This window comes from Neopsephotus bourkii, unplaced genomic scaffold (assembly GCF_033783945.1).
Source record: "Neopsephotus bourkii isolate Nb327-2 ecotype Australia unplaced genomic scaffold, CSIRO-AGI_Nbou_v1 NB_1637, whole genome shotgun sequence".
Lineage (NCBI taxonomy): Eukaryota > Metazoa > Chordata > Aves > Psittaciformes > Psittacidae > Neopsephotus > Neopsephotus bourkii.
In genome coordinates this window covers 5,224,386-5,243,742 of record NW_026902112.1, presented here as the reverse complement: position 1 = coordinate 5,243,742, position 19,357 = coordinate 5,224,386, and the positions used below count along the sequence as shown (strand labels likewise).

Genomic DNA, 19,357 nt, shown 5'->3' with positions numbered 1-19,357 from the left:
TTGGGCACCTCTCCTTTAGCTTGCCATTGTTTAAACATTGTTTCATTAGAAAAGTAGAGACAGAGCAGATTCTATTCATTCTCCTGAAGCATGCAAGGATTTGGCACAATTACGCATGCTTAAGTAACGTGACTTGAGAATTTGTGCTATGACAAAAGCAGAAAAATGCCTTCTAAAGCAGATAACACAAGAAAAAGCTATTCAAAAATGTAAAGTAACTCCAGAGGTTTCAAACCTGGGCTTAAAAGTTACATTTTAGTTTTTCTTCCTATGAGAAGACTATGAGACAAACAAGTTTCACCAGAGTTAAAAGACTGAGATGAACCCAAAAGACACAGGAACTTCAGTTAGAGTCCTAGAGGTACTACTGACAGAGGCAGCTAGCTCAAAACTGAATGGTTTAGTGGTGGACTAGACAGTACAGGGGTAACAGTTCCAGTTGATGATATTAAAGGTCTTTTCCAGCCTAGCTGATTCTATGAAATCTCTGAGTTTAAGATACCAGACTGTTTACATTTGTCTTCCAGCTCACAAAACTTCTATCACTCAAGTGGATGCTGGGCTGCATCCTTCTGAAAACTCTTTAAGATTTGGACAAGAAGTCAGTATAAAAGCTCAAGACAGAGTTATATAGATTACATGGAGGAAAACTGTAATATGTGAAAATTAGGAATAAAACAGATCTGTCCGGATGGCAAAAACCCAGAAGATATAAGGTAGCTGGCAAATCAGTTCTCTGAGAGCTCTTAAAATTACATAGATCCCAAAAATCTCCAACAAGCAGTATAAACTGTATTCATGAGCATAGATTGCAAGTGCTTCCATCTTCCCATTCTTGGGTTAAATAGTAATACCAGATAGTATTGTTAGGGAGTGGTTTCTCTGACACAGTGTGTGGACACGTCAAACACTTCAGAGTCATAAATAAAGGTGGCTATAATTGAAACGTAGTATTTCTTTAATTAAAAATTCAGCTGTGGCCAAGACCAAGACCCAGCTCAACTAATAAACAGGTACAAGTGTACTCATAGATGCTGGGTTTAGAACCTGCTCCCTCAGACTACAAGCCAGTCCCATGATGGGAGCAGGCATCAAAATAAATACCTGTCAGCATTACTAACTCCACACTAAATAATCCAGAAAACATATCAGAAAAGGTAGAAGTTAAATTCCTGGTAATTGAAATCAGTTCTAATAAACAAGAAACAGATGGTAGTTGGATGCCGTTAGTTTCTTTTACAGTCGTGTTCTAGGACTGGGCAAATACCCATCTCCCAGAAGCACTTCTCTTAGTGGCAGAAGACCCAGTAATTTCCCCAGGAATGTGCAATTCTACTGCTATACAATTTATCAAAAGCCAAATGAATATTGTCACGCGGTTTCACTTGAGAAATTAAGTAATTTTTTCTTAAAAGCTTAACTGGAATCTCATTAGAAATTCCCATAGCCCTTATTTTGACAAATTAGTTTGAGAGAGCAACAGATTTTTCGTGAGGGAGAAAGGATAATTACAATCATCCATTTCAATCTACGCAATATTGATCCAAGAATCCCACCCAGCTTTTGCTACAGCAGGTTAAATAGCTTTGCTACAACTCAGTAGCTATATCACTACCCAGTCCTATTTTTTGAAGTGAAGCAATCACCTTAACACTGTGAGTGTGAACAGACACCCAAGCAGGGGCTATACATACTAAACAGCGTACTTCACTGCCCTAGTGAGCACTGCAGCTTAATGCAAAGCTGTTATTCCACCCCCGAACAAGACTAAGTTATAGTTTGAGTGCCATAATTACATATTTCAAGGTAACGTTGTCGTTCCTTACCACTGATCAGATTAACCAAAACCTTCCTCAGCAAGGTACAATAATGGGATTTTTTTCTCCTCTTACTTTATTGAGCTATCTTCTCATTTAAATGCAAAATTACAACAACAACAAAAAAGGGCTTGTGAGAGAATTCTTTCTTGGAAGCCAATTAAAAATGGTATAATACTCACCCACATAAAAAAAGACTTACTTACGGAAAAAGTATATGGACATCTAACATGCAATGGATGAAAACCCACTTTTAGGGCCTGCAAACCACTTTCTCACACCCTCCCCCCACCCCCCCATCCCCCCCCCCCCAATCTCTTTATTGCCTCTATCCACGTGATTCACTTAAACCACAGTAGCCAGGAAGCTGTTACAAAGTGAGAGGCAGCACAGAGTTCCAGTACTGGGCCCTATGCTGACTCTGTGAGGGTGAACCAAAACTGCATACATAATTTTTAGGGTATTTTTCATAAATATTTTCAAGTCACATTTCATAGTAAACAAATAACAAAATTTCTACTGCAAACAGAAGCAAAGGTAGAGGAAAGCTGATAGTGTTTGAAAATGCCACAAAGTTTTAAAGGTGAAGCCACAGAGAAATGAGTACATCTGGATTTACTGTATGTTAGTATGTTAGTAACTTCACAAGTTATTTTTACAAGTTTTAACAACATCAAATCTTTTTTAACTAAATACTGCTCTTTATATTCCATAAACTCAGAGCCTCCTTAAAGTGTGTTAGAAAAAGTGCCAGTGCAGCTCAAAGCCAGTGGAAGATGAATATGCAGATGGAGAGACCCCAGGAAGAGTTGCAGGGCTTGCACGTTTTAACCCTACATCTATACACCTAACTGGTTGTATACTGAATCTCTTTACCTGACGCTGTTGTAGCTACTCTTCCATCAGTTACTGCTTTGGAAGAAAGAAATGTAATCATCTGAATATCTTCCTTGTCTTTACTGGGATACTCATTACGGAAAGTGGATTCTGTGGATAATGGTGCTGTAACTTCCGAACTACGGCTTAAATCAAGAGGGAGACATGGTCCACGCTTCTCAAGTGACATATGAGCAACATCAGGTACTACACAAAAGAAAAAATGTAGTATTAAAAAAGATACACAGCTCCAACAAACAACAGTTTGGATTGCAGCGTTACATAACATAGGAACAGCATTCAGCTTTAGCTATGGTAAGTCAAAATATCCCATTAGATGAAAACCGTGAAAGGTCTCATTTTTATGATTCTATTTCTCTTGGGCAGTTCTTTATTAGATTAAGATACATTACCCTCCAATTTTGATGACTGTTGGTTTTGACCACTGATGGAGAACACTTTTCCATCAGTAACTGAAGAGGGAGAAGAAACTTTTTCTACAGAATCATCAGGCAAGGAGCAAGTGGCTAAACGCTGTGATCTTCTTCTCCGTTGGCTATGTTTGTAGGATCTAGGGGAATTCACTGGCTGTGATGGACCTAAAAAGAGATCTTTCAATGTTCATGAAGCAGAGAGATATACCATAATCTTACCGCAGTATCTGAGATCTAAAGATGGGGAGTGCTTTAAATAGCTCTTATTTGCAAAGCTGGTAATCACAGCAGAACTGGTAAAAGTAATTAAAAGACTTGTGAGTACCAGGAGCAAAAAAGAGAGTTATGCTCCAGACATGAGTCTGCTTTTTGCTTATTATACATTATTAGGGCACCTACTTCCCCACTGATAAAGGCTGTTGATTTACAATAAGCAACCCCCCATATAACCCAGGAGATCAGGCTACTTATAATGGAATTGGGCAATAGGATTTAACAGTAAACAGAACATATGATCACAGTTAAGGATCTAAAATGTCATGGATAGTGTTAACATACAACTTAATAGAAATAATCAAAAGCAGTGGTTAATTTTATATCCCACCTCCTGTCTTCTGCTAACCTGATATCAATACCCCAACTATACGTCAAGCGCACACTGCCAACACATGGCACAGTGAGAAGGGTCAAGAACCTTGTACTTAAAAATAAAGGAGGAAGGGAGGATTGATATAGGTTAATATAGGCCTGATTCATTAAAAACAAAACACCTACACTGCCCTACACCTCTCCAATTTCACAAACTTTTGCCTTATTAAAGCATTTAAGTCATTATTCCACTGTAAATCCCTGTTCTCTCCTTTTCTTAAGCACTTTCTGGAGTCCAAGATGTACAGATTTAAAAATAAAGAGATAGCAAAACTGAATTTCCTTTAGAGATTGTAAAGACTCAGAAGCAAAGGACTAAAAGACAGCATAACAAGGTCTAAACTATTAATTAGCTGATTTTTAAACTATTGCTACAGAGAAGTCTAATTAATCCAAAATACAAACATGCTCAAGGAAAACTACTTACCATTGGTTTAGGGATAGGGAGGGAAGCCGTATACAAGAAAGATTTATGGGGACAAAATACAATCTATACCAGTGAATAAATAAAGATGGCTAAATTTGCACCCCTCCCACTCCCATTAGTTTCAAGCTATATGCGAGAAAAAAATTAAAAGAAACTTATTTCTTAAGAGAAAATATCGTAACAGGGCTGGAGGGGGAAACAAAAGATGCAGGTTTAATCTTCCATCCTCAATCACTATTCTAAAAGTGAAACAAAAACGTAGCTTTCGACTTAGTGGAACCCAAATTTATTTTCATTCTTGGACTCATCATTTAATGCTCTTCAGGGTAAAAGAGCCTAACCCTAACTAAATAACACTGAAAGCCTAGTGTGATCTCAAAAGAAGAAAGGAATATTTTAATATTGCCAAAAAATAGCCTATTTAAGGATGCAGCATAAACCTTTCCCTGTTCTGCTGATAACCAGCACTTTGGTACTTTGCAGATCAGTCACACATGTTAAGAACCCATGGTATTTTTCTGAGACAAAGAAACCCCACCACAGATCTTGAACCCATCTTCTCTTTCACATCGTATTTGGAGGATTATCCCCTAAGGTGAAGCACACCACAGCCAACAGCACACTCAGCCTGCTGAAGGTTGGATTTCTCAGAGAAGGCATGGTCCACAACCAAGGTGTATGTCTTTTCTTTTTAATGAATCAGGCCCCTTCAGAAGGGAGGGTTGATTTTTCCTCTATCACTGTTAACGCTAAAGTGGAGATTTAAGGGGGAGGGAAAGCCAACCATTAAAAGCCACGACTATAAATGTATTATTTAAATGTCTTATTTCCGGTAGAGTAATTCAGATGCCTTATTATGTGACTTGACTTTTAAAATACTGAGCTACCCCTAATTCTCCCAACTTGGCCCTTTAATTTAAAGCAGATTCATTTTTAAAAGCAATAGCCATTTACAACCAAAAGAAAAGTCTGTAGATCTCTTATAAGTAGTTACGGTATGGTTTTTAAAATGTCTGTGCTCACTAGTTTTATTTATCACAGAAGAAGGAAGCTGAGAGACCAGCGTCAAATCCTCGACTTGTATTAATTCTGGGGAAAGTGGTGATTTAGGGGGCTTTATACACCCAGAAGAATCTCCAGATTCTTGTTTGCATTTCTTGCTGCGAGCCTTTCCTGAAGACAAAGTTGAGGATAACAGTGCAGGTTTCTGAATGTTGGCAGAACTGCTAATATCAGCTTCATTTTTTTTCTGATTTTGTGGTTTAGGTGAAATCTCCTGAATAAATAATAAAAAATTGATACTTTTATTTCAGTTTCTTCGCTGTAGTTCTTGTATTCTATTTTGATCTTTTTAAAAGCAACTTTAGTATTCAAAACACATTTTAAAGCAACACTATTTTCAGTACAAATGAAAGCTATTTAAAATGCATCACATTAAACTCTCGCTTGCAAAGGAGCACTATCAAGTATTTTCAGTATTCAGAACACCCTCCTCATTTCTTACAATTCCTAATACCTGCAAAAAAGCCTGAAATCAAACAGTTTTCCTCTACTCCCACTTTAAAAATTCAACACATACTTAGTTCCTGTCTCTTTCATATTCGGTAGACCAGGACTGCCAGTGCTTCCTCAAAATGTAACTTAGAGAACACGTGGTTACAAGTGCACAAGTACACTGATGTACAATCACAGAATATCTCTAGTTGGAAGGGACCCATAAGGATCATTGAGTCCAACTCCTTGCTCCTCACAAGACTACCTAAAACTAAACCATCTGACTGAAAGCACTGTCCAGATTCTTCTTGAACTGTGTCAGGCTTTTGCGCTGCTATGAGCAAGCAATCCTCATTCAGAAGATTGCAGTTCTAAAAGCAGATGCTAAGACAAGAAGTTCCTCAGAAAAACTAAACACAGATTTAATTTTTAGAGCAGAACCTGAAAAAGTTGATAATGCTCCTTTAAGGAATAGCTGAAAACAATAAAAAGTTTCCAAATACTGAACACACTCTCCCCACAACCCCTTTCAGTGCTGGGAGTCTGGATTTCACATTATACGTTTGTGCAAACACAGGAAGAAATCACAACCTCTAGCACCACAGGGTTAAACAGTTTGCTAACTGTTGGGAAAAATGAGCAGATGAAAAGTTAAAACAGTGTCTGAAGGGGGGGAAAGAGACAAAAAAAAAAAAAAACACATAATGCAGCTTTCCAATTTCATCAATTTTCATCCTTCTTAACACACGTACTGAAGTATTATTTCAGACAACTAGCATGCATTGACAGACATTAGCATTATAGATTTTTAACTGCATGTTCTTCCTACTTGACTGAATAAACTGTGCATGTGTTACAACCTGCCCAATAATGGCAAACTACAATATCTGAACATAATTTCTTAACCTTTGTTTAACTTTCTTGCCCCAGTTACACCATACAGCATTGTACCATCTAATAAAACCAGACGAAGTGGAAAGACCAAAGTAGAAAGATACTTCTAGAACATGTGCACCACTTTATCCAAACTAAAAGATCACACTGATAGTTTGAGGGTATTATTGGGTTTTGTTATAAATCACAGTTTTATTTTCCACTGGAACTTTCCATGTTCCAATGGAGAAAAAAAAAAAATACATGAAAAAAAGCAAAACAAAAAACCACAAGTGCACATTCTATGTTTGTAAAAGGGCACCCCTGAATGCTGCATGAATAGCTTGCTGGAAGTATCATGTAAAGATCCGGTGCAAAACATCCCATTCAGCAGGCATCAGTTCTACCTTGAATAACTCAATTACACATGGACTAAATACAGTTTATTCCATGAACTGTAGAGAATACCTACGCTGGTTATGAGAGGTATTACCAGAAATTAATTAGAGTCGTAACTTGTAAATAAACAATTTTATTGGTCATCTTCACAGATGTGAAAGACATTACTACAGCATCCATTACTTTCAAATTACAAAGTTATTTAAACAAGATTAAAAAAATTAAATTAATATTTTGATAAGGTGCTTAACCTCTTAACAGGACAACTTAACATTAAAAACCTTAATGAAGTAATGTTATTCATCTAATCAGGTCTTGGTCAAAAGGAAATATAACATGACATACCCTAATACAGTTAAATAAACTACTGCATCTGCCACTAACCGTCTGAGGTTTTGGATTTAAGACAACTGTAAACTAAAAAGATATAAATAGAAACAAAATAAACTTCCATCAACAAAGTCAGTTTTCGGCTATTGGCCTGAATACTTCTACCATGTTCTGTATGATAGTATTAAAAAACCCTACAAGGTATTTTACCCATTCAATTTTATAGCAGTGGCAGACAAAACCTCTAAGGAATGTCAGCTTTGCTACTGGAAAACCTTTTGGGAAGGTTTTAACTCGGCCATTTTAATTGGAGTTTGGGAGGAACTTAGTGAAAAAAGCTTGAAGCTCAAAAATTCTCCCCACAGTTAATCATGTAAATGTTTGCGAGGTTTCTGGTTTTAGTTGGAAGCGAAGGAATAGGACAATTTGGGATTTTCGATGCCTCTTTAAAGGAGCTTCCTAAGTATTTCCAAAAATGAGGTTTTTCAGACCATTAGCATGTAAACAATCACAGAGACATCTTTTGTATATCTTATCAATAAAACAGAAACAGCCGAGTTACTAAGTCTAAGAAGTAACAAAAAGTGTTTAGTAAATATGCACTGTAGTTTATACTGTTGCATACACAGTCTATGTAAACCACAAAGTCCCATTCACCACAATGGGATTCTGCATGGTAAGATTTACATTGTAATGATTCTTCCAAAAACAACATGCTGTAAGCCATTTCACAGTTTTTTGCACATTGAAAATATCACACACAGTAGCAATAAAAATCATAGCATCTTTAATATGCAAAAAATTTGAGAAATGGAATGTCATGTCAATACATTGTAAACCTTTATGCAAAATATCAGTCAATGCATTGACACCGTAGTGGCTCGGTTCGCCGTTACAGTGACAGCATTAAAAACAGAAAATCATGTTCCATTGACAAGACTCGCATCCAATGCAGTGCCAATGGAAAAAACCACAGCAATGCAATTATATATCAGCTCTAAAGAACCAGTACAACCAAAATAGCTAATAAAGATTGGGGTAGGGACTGTTCATCATAGAGTGTGCCGGGGCTTAAGAACAGAAGTGCTCTTTTAAGAATTGCGGGCAGCAAGGCTGGTTTATTCGCATGCTGCTGTTAAAGAAGAATGAAAATGAATACAAAAAAGCTGTATTAAAACTACATTAAGGCTCTGATTTAAATCACTGGAAAACAAAGATGTCCTGAATCAAGACTACTTGTTCATCCTTAGCTTGCTTTACCATGCTTAGGCATTCAGCCCTTTTAATATGCAAGATAATGCACAACTCGGAGTCAAGCAATGCCTGAACACAATGGAATAAGCCAAAGACAAAATGGCAGCCTTCAGGTCCTGCAAATATGCAGGTTTAAAAATCAGACCCTTAACATTATTTAAAAGTTTCTTTTTTGTATTTATTAAAATACACACCCTTGCAAAATGTATGGCTCATTGAGCAGTTCGTAAAACACATACAAGCCTACAACACCAAATTCTTACAATAGAAAAGAAACTTCCTTTAAAAGAAGTTCTACAGGATGTCTCAGCTATAAAACTGGACCTTGGGACACTGGTCTCCTCACATTTGTTGCATGGAGACTTCATTTTTTCTCTGTTTCCTGGGGTTTTTTTTAAGGCCAAGTTGGACAGAGCCTTGGGTGGCATGGTTTAGTGTGATGTATCCCTGCCCATGGCAGGGGGGTTGGAACTGGATGATCTTAAGGTCCTTTCCAACCCAAACCGTTCTATGATTCTATGATTCTCTTAAGTTTTCTAACACAAAAGCTCATTATTGAAATTCAAGTCAACACTGTGTTTAGAGACAACTAAATTCCGTCCTTCTGGCTCTGCCAGAAATGTAAACATAAGATCAATTTTCAGTTCCCTGTTATACCTGAAAGGGTAAATTTTAATGTTGTAGGTACTACATCTCCATGGCACACTCCAGTGGGAACTTTGCAAAAGAATCAAACTCTACCATTTCATACCTGCTCCAGGACTGGAGCTGTTTCTTTGTTGCCTTCCTTTTTTTCAGCACCATCCGCAACAACAGCTTTGGATGCCAATAAACCTTAGGAGAGAAGTTGCAAAGATTTATAGTTAGAAGCAGCTTGCAACAAGAATCTGTAGAAAACAAAGCAAAACCAATGAGACAAGAAATATGAACTGCTTATATCTACAATATAATACCCTCTGAAACAGCTCCACATAAAACTGAACACTTTAAATTAGAAGAAACAAAAAGGTGAAGGTCATTCCCGTGATGGTGTCCTTTCACAAGAGGCACTTCTCTTGCATTTTCACTGAAGGGACAAAAATCAACTTATAAATTGTAAACTAATGCCTCACCATCATTCTCCAGCCCAAGCACTTGGGCTTTTAAACCAAGCCTATGATATGTAAGTAAGTTTTGAGCGATTCAAATTATTTATAAGACTTTGCTATCTCTCCCCTTTCTAAGAAATTCCCACCAGAAGTTGTATTACTACTTCTTAACACATACAGACCTTTCTTAGACAGAATGTAACAAAGGTTTTAACTTTCAAATTAACATTGTCAGCAGTGGAGCTCCCCAGTTACCTCAATAAGGACACTGCACTGGGAGCAAATACATCAGAATCTGTCACTTCATTAATGAGCTCATACTATATCACAGTTACTACAAGAGGAAATAAACCTGTAAAGCACGAGACAACAAACTCAATAAAGTTTGTTGTTGGCTAGGAGTATAACAATAGCTTCAGTTCTACTTCACACCATAACTTCAATTACCAAGTATGAAGAGAAAGAAAAAGTTCTGGGCCATAAGACAAAACAGAACTAATAAAACCTGAAAAAAACAAATCTGAATAAAAGCTAGTCTTTAATCCCTGAGAATGTCAATGTTGGAGGTGGAGAGTTTAAGTTCTCAAAAATAGCTTTAACTGAAAAATCCATGAGAAATTCCTATTGCTTTTCATGAAAAATTAGGTATGCTCAAAATTCATTTACAGTGCACAATATCCATGGAATTATAGATTAAGGAAGCCTGGGCTCTTGGGAAGCATGTAGGACATTAAAAACAAACACGCACACAAAATGCTGTGGTATTTTGTTAGAGAGCTATCACATTTCAGCATTCCACAATAAATAATGGGTGATTTCTTTCATTTATTCTTTACATTAGATTAAGTTATACTCAGTTTACTGGAAAATAGTTACATTTTATTTAAAACATTTTCAGAACACTCTGTCCATAAGAACAGGTGTAAACTAACTGATTTTACAGCTAAATAGGTTAACTGAAAAGCAGAAGCTTACTTAGCCCTATTACACTACTATGAATAAAATTATCAGGTAAGATATGAATTCTGCATTAGGCCTCATAAAACATATAGGCTTTATGGACCTAAATAAACATCTGTGACTCAAGTAATCCTGTTTAAATCAAGCTGCAAAATTAGCCATGTTCTTCATACTGACAATCCTGCATCTACAATAAAAGGATGAAATAATTTGCAAACTTAAGTGAAGCAGAGTTTTAAATACTAAACAAAAAATTACAGTCCATAAGGCGGCTTTTGTGGTTCTATGAAACACAGGCTGCCCAGAGCAGCTGTGGCTGCCTAATCCCTGGCAGCGTTCAAGGCCAGAGTGAATGGGGCTTAAAGCAACCTGGTCTAGGTGTTGCCCCTGCCTGTGGCAAGGGGGCTGGAACTGGACGAGCTTTAAGGTCCCTTCCAACCGAAACCATCCTATGATTTTATGATTATCATTTCTAGCTTGATTTTCAGTGCTCACAAAGTAAAGCCCTGAGATGAACCTACATTCTGTCAAACCTGTCAACACATAACCCTTCTTATTTCCTTCTTTTCTACCTCTTTAGGTTCCTTTCTAACCAATCACCATGCCTGTAGAAAGACAAAACAATTCCATAATCTCCTACAGCAGCAGGACTACAGGTTCACCATCCTCCATCATTAACACCTAACAAATAAAAAACATGAGCTGGCATATTGAACTAGAAGCTTTTCTTTCTGTAAACTTGCTGCAGGTGTTAGCTTTTAGGTATCAACACTGCAGCAGGAGATGTCGAAGCAAGCATTCCAGCAGAGGTAAATATACTGTGAAGAAGACACTAACACATGCTTAGCAGGAGACATCCTTCACCTTTGGGAAATATAATTTCCCCCAGTGACAGTAGCAGAAGAAAAAGGAGCAAAGGAAGGAAATGGTGAGCAAAGAGCACCAGATGCAGCTGTGTCCCTTGTGGCAGACAAGGAGAGCTTTCTGCAACAATAACTGAATGTTGAATTGAAATTCAGAAGGCAGTACCCTTCAGACAGCCTATTGCTCTATTTCTCCAATACAGCCGTAAGACAGTACATGAATGTTTTCCTAACAGCTAAAATGCTTTATCACTCTTTGGTAGCCATTCCGATGGGTATACCAGCATGAATCCCAACCTTCCCTCAAATCTAAAAACTCATGCCAGAGACACAGATGGCAACTTACAAGTATTTCAAAGCATAAGAAATAAGCATGTAGCAAGGGAAAGTTTGATCATCAGCAGTTACGTTTGCAAAATACTTCATTATATGCAACAATAAAAACAACTACTATGGTACAAGTTGCAAAAGTGTTATTTTCAGAACAGTTAAGCAAAGTAACTGCCACGCATGACAAATTTCATCTTGTAATTAGAAGGACTATTTAATTTCCATTGAAAGTTAACATATTGTCTGCTAGTGGAACATGATTTCACAGATATATAGACACGCTGGTTTTAGAATGGCTGCAAGATTATGTTTACTGACTATGAAGCGCAGTCTACATGAGCCTGCCTGCCTGATAGTATTCTCATAAAGCTCCTTAGGAAGGAAGAATCTCTCCACAAGCAGATACAAATATCATTTCTAAGGTCACAGATTTTTCACCTGGTTTAGGTATCTTCTGCTACTAGCTGCTAAAGGAAAGAAATTAACAGGGCTACATATATGTGAAGGTACACACACTAGTGATACGTCTTTACAGTCTTACACCTCTGCCGCTCATGGCAGCAACTGAAACTTAACTGAGGGTGCATGCAGTATGGGCAAAGGAGTGTAGCAATGAGGCTGATAAACCAGATATCTGTTAACTAAACTTGGTACCAAATAAGAAGACTTCCAGGAAAGAAAATCCTGGTGGCAGAACTGTCATTTCTGAAAGCTGCTTCCTTCATATCATATTCCATACTAGTCCTTTCATTTGTTTTCTCCTTTAGACTGAAGTACTGATTGAGACACTGAAACAGAACCACACTCGTAAGAGAGCGAAGTGTCCTCCATGCTGACTGATGAAAGGTTGGACCAGCCAAACCAAATCTGAGAATCTCATCACACAGTTTACTAAATTGGGGGGGGGGGATGTGGTATCTTATAAGACTTTTTCTGTGAATTACAATACCCTATCTACCACAATAAACAAACAAACAAAGCCTCCTCTCTCATCTGCAGCATAGAAGTTTGCCAGACTTCACACAAAATTTTAGTTACTAGAATAATGAGAAGGATGTGCTTGTATCTTACCATCTGTCCAAAGGCCCCCCTGTTACAGGGGGACTTCACAACTTTTATCCACCCATCTTTTTGAAATGCATCTGATACTTTCCCAGCACAGGTGCAAACACATTGCCTCATCCTGAACAGTGACAGAATTAATGCTGACAGCACAATTTGCTTACTGGGGAGGAGGGATACAAACTGAAATATTTTTTACTGCTAAGTAAATTCCTATTGATTTTTTGAATAAAATGCAATTATCTATTAGTCCATTTCCTGTTACATAAATTGTATTCAATAGCTGTATACTTCTTTTTCATTAACACCTTTGACTAATAAACATAGAGAATGAATGCCTTAAGACACTGGAAAAAGTTTCAGATCTCCATTGCTTCAATTTGTAGCTAGGCTTGTACACTTTTAAAAGACAGACTGTAAACTCTTTCCAGCAACAGTTTTATTTTATGACAAACTGACGACAGTTTTTCCACAGCCAACAAAAGCTTTACAATGGTTATGACCCTCTTAAGGAGTTGGACAAACCCCAAATTCACCATAAAGTGGAGAAAATTGTGCAGCTGGAGTTAAAACCTACTCAAGAAATCCATCAGTTCCGGATGGCAACCTTCCTATGAAACTAAAACAACCAAATCAAGTCTGAGACCATTCTCTGAAATCATGAACTATGTAGATTTCATTACCCTTTACAACTTCCTTTTAAATTCCTAACAAGTAAAAGACTGTAGTGAATATCTGCCTCATGAACATGCTTTTATCGATCTACTTCAGTACCTCAGATATAAACATGTATATTTCACTGCATTAAAAAGGAAAAAAGTCAACAACAAAAGTATTTTACCAGTGATCTTGTTAAGACGAGCTCTCTTTGCCTGAAATGAGTTGCCTAAATTACTTTTCCTCTTGTGCGATAACGTGCTTTCTGCCTGCACAAAGGCCATCTTTGGAACATCCACTACAGGAAATCCTACTATTAAACAGAAGAGAAATCTAATAAACTCACATTTCATAAATACATAGGAACACCCACAATACTTTAATATTTCAGAACTGCTATTTGATTACCGCTGTAAAGAAACTTTAAAACTATTAAAAATGAAAATTACACAATGTTAAGATTTAGTATTACACAACGAAGCATTAGATGCAGACTACCTCAAAAATGCAATTTTTACTCAACAGGATGAGAAATCAGTATTAAAGACTATTAAAATGAACAAATTATAATCAACCCAGAAATAGTTTCAAACATCTCTGAATATGTATATATCAGTCATACTGGTTTGGGATTTTCTTCTTAGAAAAAGATCAGGGATTACCTTACAGGTAACAGGAGATGCAGGAACATGAACCAAAGTGTACAACAAAGTCATTTAAAAAAACGTATGTTCTGCTCTTGTTAGAGCTAGTATGAAGATTTTGCACAAGGATTAAATGATGACCAAACTAGATTTACCTGATAAAAATTGTTTCTGAACTATTATGTATCATAAAGTTATTATAGCAGCAAATGAGACATCTTCCTCAAGAAATACTAGTTACGACTTAACAGCAAAATTAACAACAGGAACCCGACTTCAACATTACAGATAAGCCTACTTTTATCTTTTACAGAATTTGTCTTTACCAAATGTATCACTAGATGTAGGCTCCTCTTCCTTTTTTTGGACTTCCTGCATGATTGTAGAAGTTGAGGTTTCTTCCTTTTTTGAAGGAACTTTTAGCCATTTTCTGTCCTCTTTATCTTTATTGCTGTTTGCGCTGGTTCTAGGTTTACTTCCTGCTTTGTTCTTGGCTGCTGCTGCAGCAGCAGCTTTGACCAAAGCTATCCAATCCTCCAAAAAGGAAAAAACGGTAAGTAAGTATTAAAAAGTGTCTGAGATTCAAATAGAAAATACCTATAAACCCAGTGAAACTTCATCTAGAAATGTTCAAGAGCAGTTGAATTCCTTTTTAGGGCTACTACTCAGAGAGCGATGAAGTAAGTTTCCCAAACTGCCTAAATAAACTTGAAGTATTATCAGTATACCACATGGATAAAAGCAAAAAGAAAACACCTTCAAAAACCCATTATGCATAGAATTCTGGCTGCACATGTTCCCTGCTATCTATTCTCATGTGTCATAGCTGTAGAAACCCAGGAGCTCCCAAACCCAGAAAACTGACTTTGTCTTACCCTTCTGGCTGTGAAATACACCAGTTCCATTGCTGCTCAAATTTAATTATTATTCAAAACTACCATCAACTCAAAGCATGGTCCAGCAGAGTTCTTCCCAAATTAAACTGAAAAAGCAGGGTAACTCTTATTTGATTGGATCTGTGTTTCTAGAGTAACTACAGGTAGCACTCTTTTTGCATACATATTACAACTTCCATTGACCAACTTCAATACAATGCTCTATAACATGACTGAATTTCACAATCCACACTGAAAGTAATAAAAGTGCCATTTGAACAATGGCTTATTTGACCATACAGAAATGTTCAAGGAGTAAACAACAGAATATACAGCCCAAATTAATTTATTTTGGCATGTGGATGAAGTTTAGCCACCCAACAAGTCGGAGGGATCCAAATACTTCCAAGGCTGAGCCAAGCAATTTCCACTAGTTTGGACTGACCAGACTCCTGCCTTACATCTCCTGAGTGTCAGGGATAAATGTGATGGCAAAAAATTTAAACTTGATCCTTTTTACCAAAGTAATTCTCCAGATTTTCCATGACATCAGCATACAGAATTTTTCCATGGAGAAGTTACATGTGATATAAAAACCAAGAGTAACGTTCATCCTCCACCAGTAAGAATTAAGCATCTGAGTGGTTTTAATGATACCTAATTTACCACTTGACAATTTGGCTACAAGAGCATTTGGAGGTTTGTATTACCACATGTAAAAAAAGATTTCATAAAGACAATTTTTGCTTAGCTTCACATGTGCACTTTATAAATAGCTGGGGTATTTTCCAGCTGTAGACAGACCATGCTTTATGCTGGACTTTCCTTGTTGCTATGGTACCTAAAGGATCTTGGTTTTATAAATCTTGTTTCAACACAACTCTGTCCCACTCATTACACATTGTAAGTCTCCCTAATTTCTGTTCTACTGAGGGTTTGTTTGCCTTCTTTGATGTGTAAGACAAGTGTAACACAAAATACAAAGCATTACTTTTCCTTGTTTTATGCTTTTCCTTTCCCATAGCTCAATGCTTTTAAATCACTGCTTTACATAGGTTATGCTTCTACTTTCCATCAAGTTATGTACTTATGAACACCAACAGCTTTGATTTCTCTAAGATAAAGTGTTTTGTGTCCAAATGATCAATGCAAGACACATATGCTCAGTCTAGCTAGCAGCAGCAAAGTTTGGAAGTGCTGTGGCAATGCTTACACAACAGGCAACCATCAAGGTCATTTGGTGACATGCCAGCCACAAAGAGTGTGTTTAACTGCCAGCTGCATAATCAACCAGAAATACACATACCTGGTTTTGGCCAGCCAAAACAAGCACACACAACAAAACAAGCTCCAGTCCATCCAGAGCCTTGCCCATCCAGCAGGACAAAAATAAAGGATTGAGCTATTTGTGTTGGTGAGGACTTAGGAACACCTGAGAGAAGTCTTACACTGTACCCTGGCCAAGGGATGAAGAGGACCAGTAATATGGCTGGAGCTTGATCATATAGTAAAAGTGGGAAGCAAAGGAAGTGCAGCCTGCATCAAAACACCATTTTTATTTTCAGTCAAGCTAAGCACCCTTAAGTCAGAAGCTTTCAGAAGACATCAAGCTTCCAGGAGCATGCTGAACTAAGCATCGTGTTCCAATAGTAGCTATTCTGGTACAACATGAAGCGTTTTGCTTGCATTGTATTTCATTGTTTGGATACTTTCCTTAAGACATGAAGCTTACAAAGGGCAGCAAGACACAAAACAATGAAGCAAACCAAGGTTAAACATTCAGAAGCCAGAGCAGCGAATCATTAATTATGGTGATAGTTATACTTTTTTCTGCATTAACATACAAATTTAAAGTCAGAGAAGGGAACCTTGAGCAGTGCATGGACAAGATTATCTCAAGAGGTCCCTTCCAACCTCAACAGTTCTGTGATTCTGAACTGGCTGGAAAGTCTGTGGTTCCATTTTTATTCTGGCTCCAGAGTGAACACATTCATTACAGTGACATAGGTAATTCCTGTTTTTCAGCCTTGAACTCCTGCTAACTGCTCACCTGCACAGCTCCTGATGTGCATGAACTATTCAGCACCTAAGATGCTAAAGGTGACTGTATTTCTTTTGAAGAGCACAGGAACTTGTCCTTCAAAAAGATGTTTGTGCCTTTTTCAGAATTTTCAGAAAGAAATAAAAAATGGGGAAATAACAGTGGGAGAATAAGCACAATGAATTCACAAATATGTCTCGGTCACTAAGGTATCTACTCTATCAACCACAACAGCAGGACACTAAATTCACAGAAACCAGTTGCAAATCCTTAGTAGCAGGACTTTTCCCCAAAGCATTCAGTATACACAAAGCCAAGGGCCCAAATATGAACACATTAGAAATTAAGTAAAATAAACATTCTCCTAAGAGAAGTTTTCCCTACTCCTCCCTCACGCCCTGACATTGTTCCTCTGTTGGCTGTGGTTTTGTAACTCCGCACTAGTTACTCTGCACCATCCAGCCCGATTTCCCACTTCCCACAGGATCTCACTCCAGTGAATTTCTCATTTACATACACCATAAAAATATAAATGCACATTTCCTTTTTTATTCTCACTAAAGGTCACCTTTCAAGTAAGCTGAGAAAATTGACAGGAGAGAAGTTATGGGACACTGTAGTTAGAAGACAAAACATTATCACTACCGAGGAAAGCTGTCATTTTGCTTATTAAATTCACTAAATCAAAGCACAGGAAATTGCACAATCAAGAAAGACATTAGTAGAAATTACCCACAGCCTTACACATCCATTGGCTAAAACACTTGTATTTTAAAACATTCCTTAAACCTACAAGAGTAAGAAGGCAAAACCAGAATGATTTCTAACATCCAACCCTTATACCAATAGCAGAATGCACACACACTCTTCACCTGCCTACAACCACCACCTTTGTGCTTCTCTACAGTACTAAAGATTCAGCTGGTTTTCCTCTCCTGACACCTCACAACTCCCAGCTCCCACACACTCATACATACACACATATAAAATATCTATTGACCGGCTGATGCCACAGCAAGCCTGGATTCCTCACCTTCACCTTTCAATTCTAAACAGTCTGCCCCACCTACATCTTGGCTCACATTGTCTCCTGTCACATCTTCTTGTTTTCCTCTGTTCCAATCGCAAATCCATGTTTTTTCCTCAGCTTCCTCTTCCTGTGTGCCAAGTCCCCTCCCTCTCCTTCAAAACCCTCCTCAAAACTCACTTCTTTTGGTTCGATTTCCGTCACTAATCTCAGCTCCGGCGCTATCTGCTCCCTCTCGCGCGCCTAATTACATCGAAGATAAAACAAAAAACATGAAACAGAAAAAGTAAGTTATCCGAATACTTCACATGTGCTCTCACAAGGGCAGTCTCAATATCCCCATCTTTTATTTTCTCTCTGCATTAGCCACGTTTATGTGCAATTTCAATGACTTTGCACTTATCTGCACAGCAACTTAACCTATAGTCTTATTGCATTGAACCACACAAATTTTCCAGTCTTTAATCCATCCTCACAGCTGAGTCTTAATAAAACACACTTCTGCTGAAACCTCAAGAGTTTGAGTGTTACAGTGTTTACAGTCTTTTCCTTTAAGACACGCTAAGCTCAAATCAAAGAATTAACTAGTCAATATCTCTCCACGTAATTCAAATTCTGCATGCTTAGCACAAATCTTCCAAACAGATCTTACATGTTAAATTTGCTAATGCACTAGAACTTGAAGTTCCTTAAGCTTACACTCATCTCTTGAGATGTATTTTTCCGCCCTTTGGAAACAGACTAAAAACCCAAGTCATAGGTTTAATGAAGTGTTGGATCTGTCAACTTCACTATTTTGCAAATCAAGTACAGTCTTGGCATCTTTTTAAGCTTTAAATGAATTTTAGTAAATGTCCTCAAAAATAAATGATGGAAAAAAGCAACAACAGCCATTTGAGTTCTACTCTTAGACAAAGTTCAGTTTTAAATAACTGATTTTTCAACCAAATCTTAGGTATTTATTGGAGCTAAATGATCTCTAAGCTCCCTTCCAATACATTCCATGACTCTATGATTATGGTTTTATTCCACCACAGAAACATCTTTAAAAACAAACTTTTACCATAGCACGACATATGAAATGCTGCAGAAAAAAAATAGCTTTGCCTTTGAAAGCTACAGAACTTCATGCTTATCCCTAATTTTGCAAAAAATCAATCTCAGAAAGTGCAGATTTGGCCCCCTTGTTCTTTCTCAAGACTTCATTGAAGCCCCTGCATTCAGTCGCTGAGATGCATGAGACTGACACTCTAACTTT

The 19,357-nt window shown here is 37.4% G+C and overlaps 2 protein-coding genes across 2 annotated transcripts in view; one reads left to right on the top strand and one right to left on the bottom strand.

Annotated features, from left to right (window-relative positions):
• Positions 1–19,357, bottom strand: part of TG (thyroglobulin) — a 213,087-nt gene that overhangs the window by 181,093 nt on the left and 12,637 nt on the right. The window contains exons 6-12 of the mRNA XM_061374135.1: positions 18,280–18,342; positions 14,483–14,690; positions 13,697–13,825; positions 9,304–9,386; positions 5,226–5,478; positions 3,107–3,292; positions 2,694–2,900 (exon numbers count right to left, since the gene is read on the bottom strand). Coding sequence (XP_061230119.1) covers positions 2,694–2,900; positions 3,107–3,292; positions 5,226–5,478; positions 9,304–9,386; positions 13,697–13,825; positions 14,483–14,690; positions 18,280–18,342 — 1,129 coding nt within the window. The remainder of the gene's footprint in view (positions 1–2,693; positions 2,901–3,106; positions 3,293–5,225; positions 5,479–9,303; positions 9,387–13,696; positions 13,826–14,482; positions 14,691–18,279; positions 18,343–19,357) is intronic.
• ZFAT (zinc finger and AT-hook domain containing) overlaps positions 1–19,357 on the top strand; it is a 983,920-nt gene that overhangs the window by 956,710 nt on the left and 7,853 nt on the right. The window lies entirely within an intron of this gene.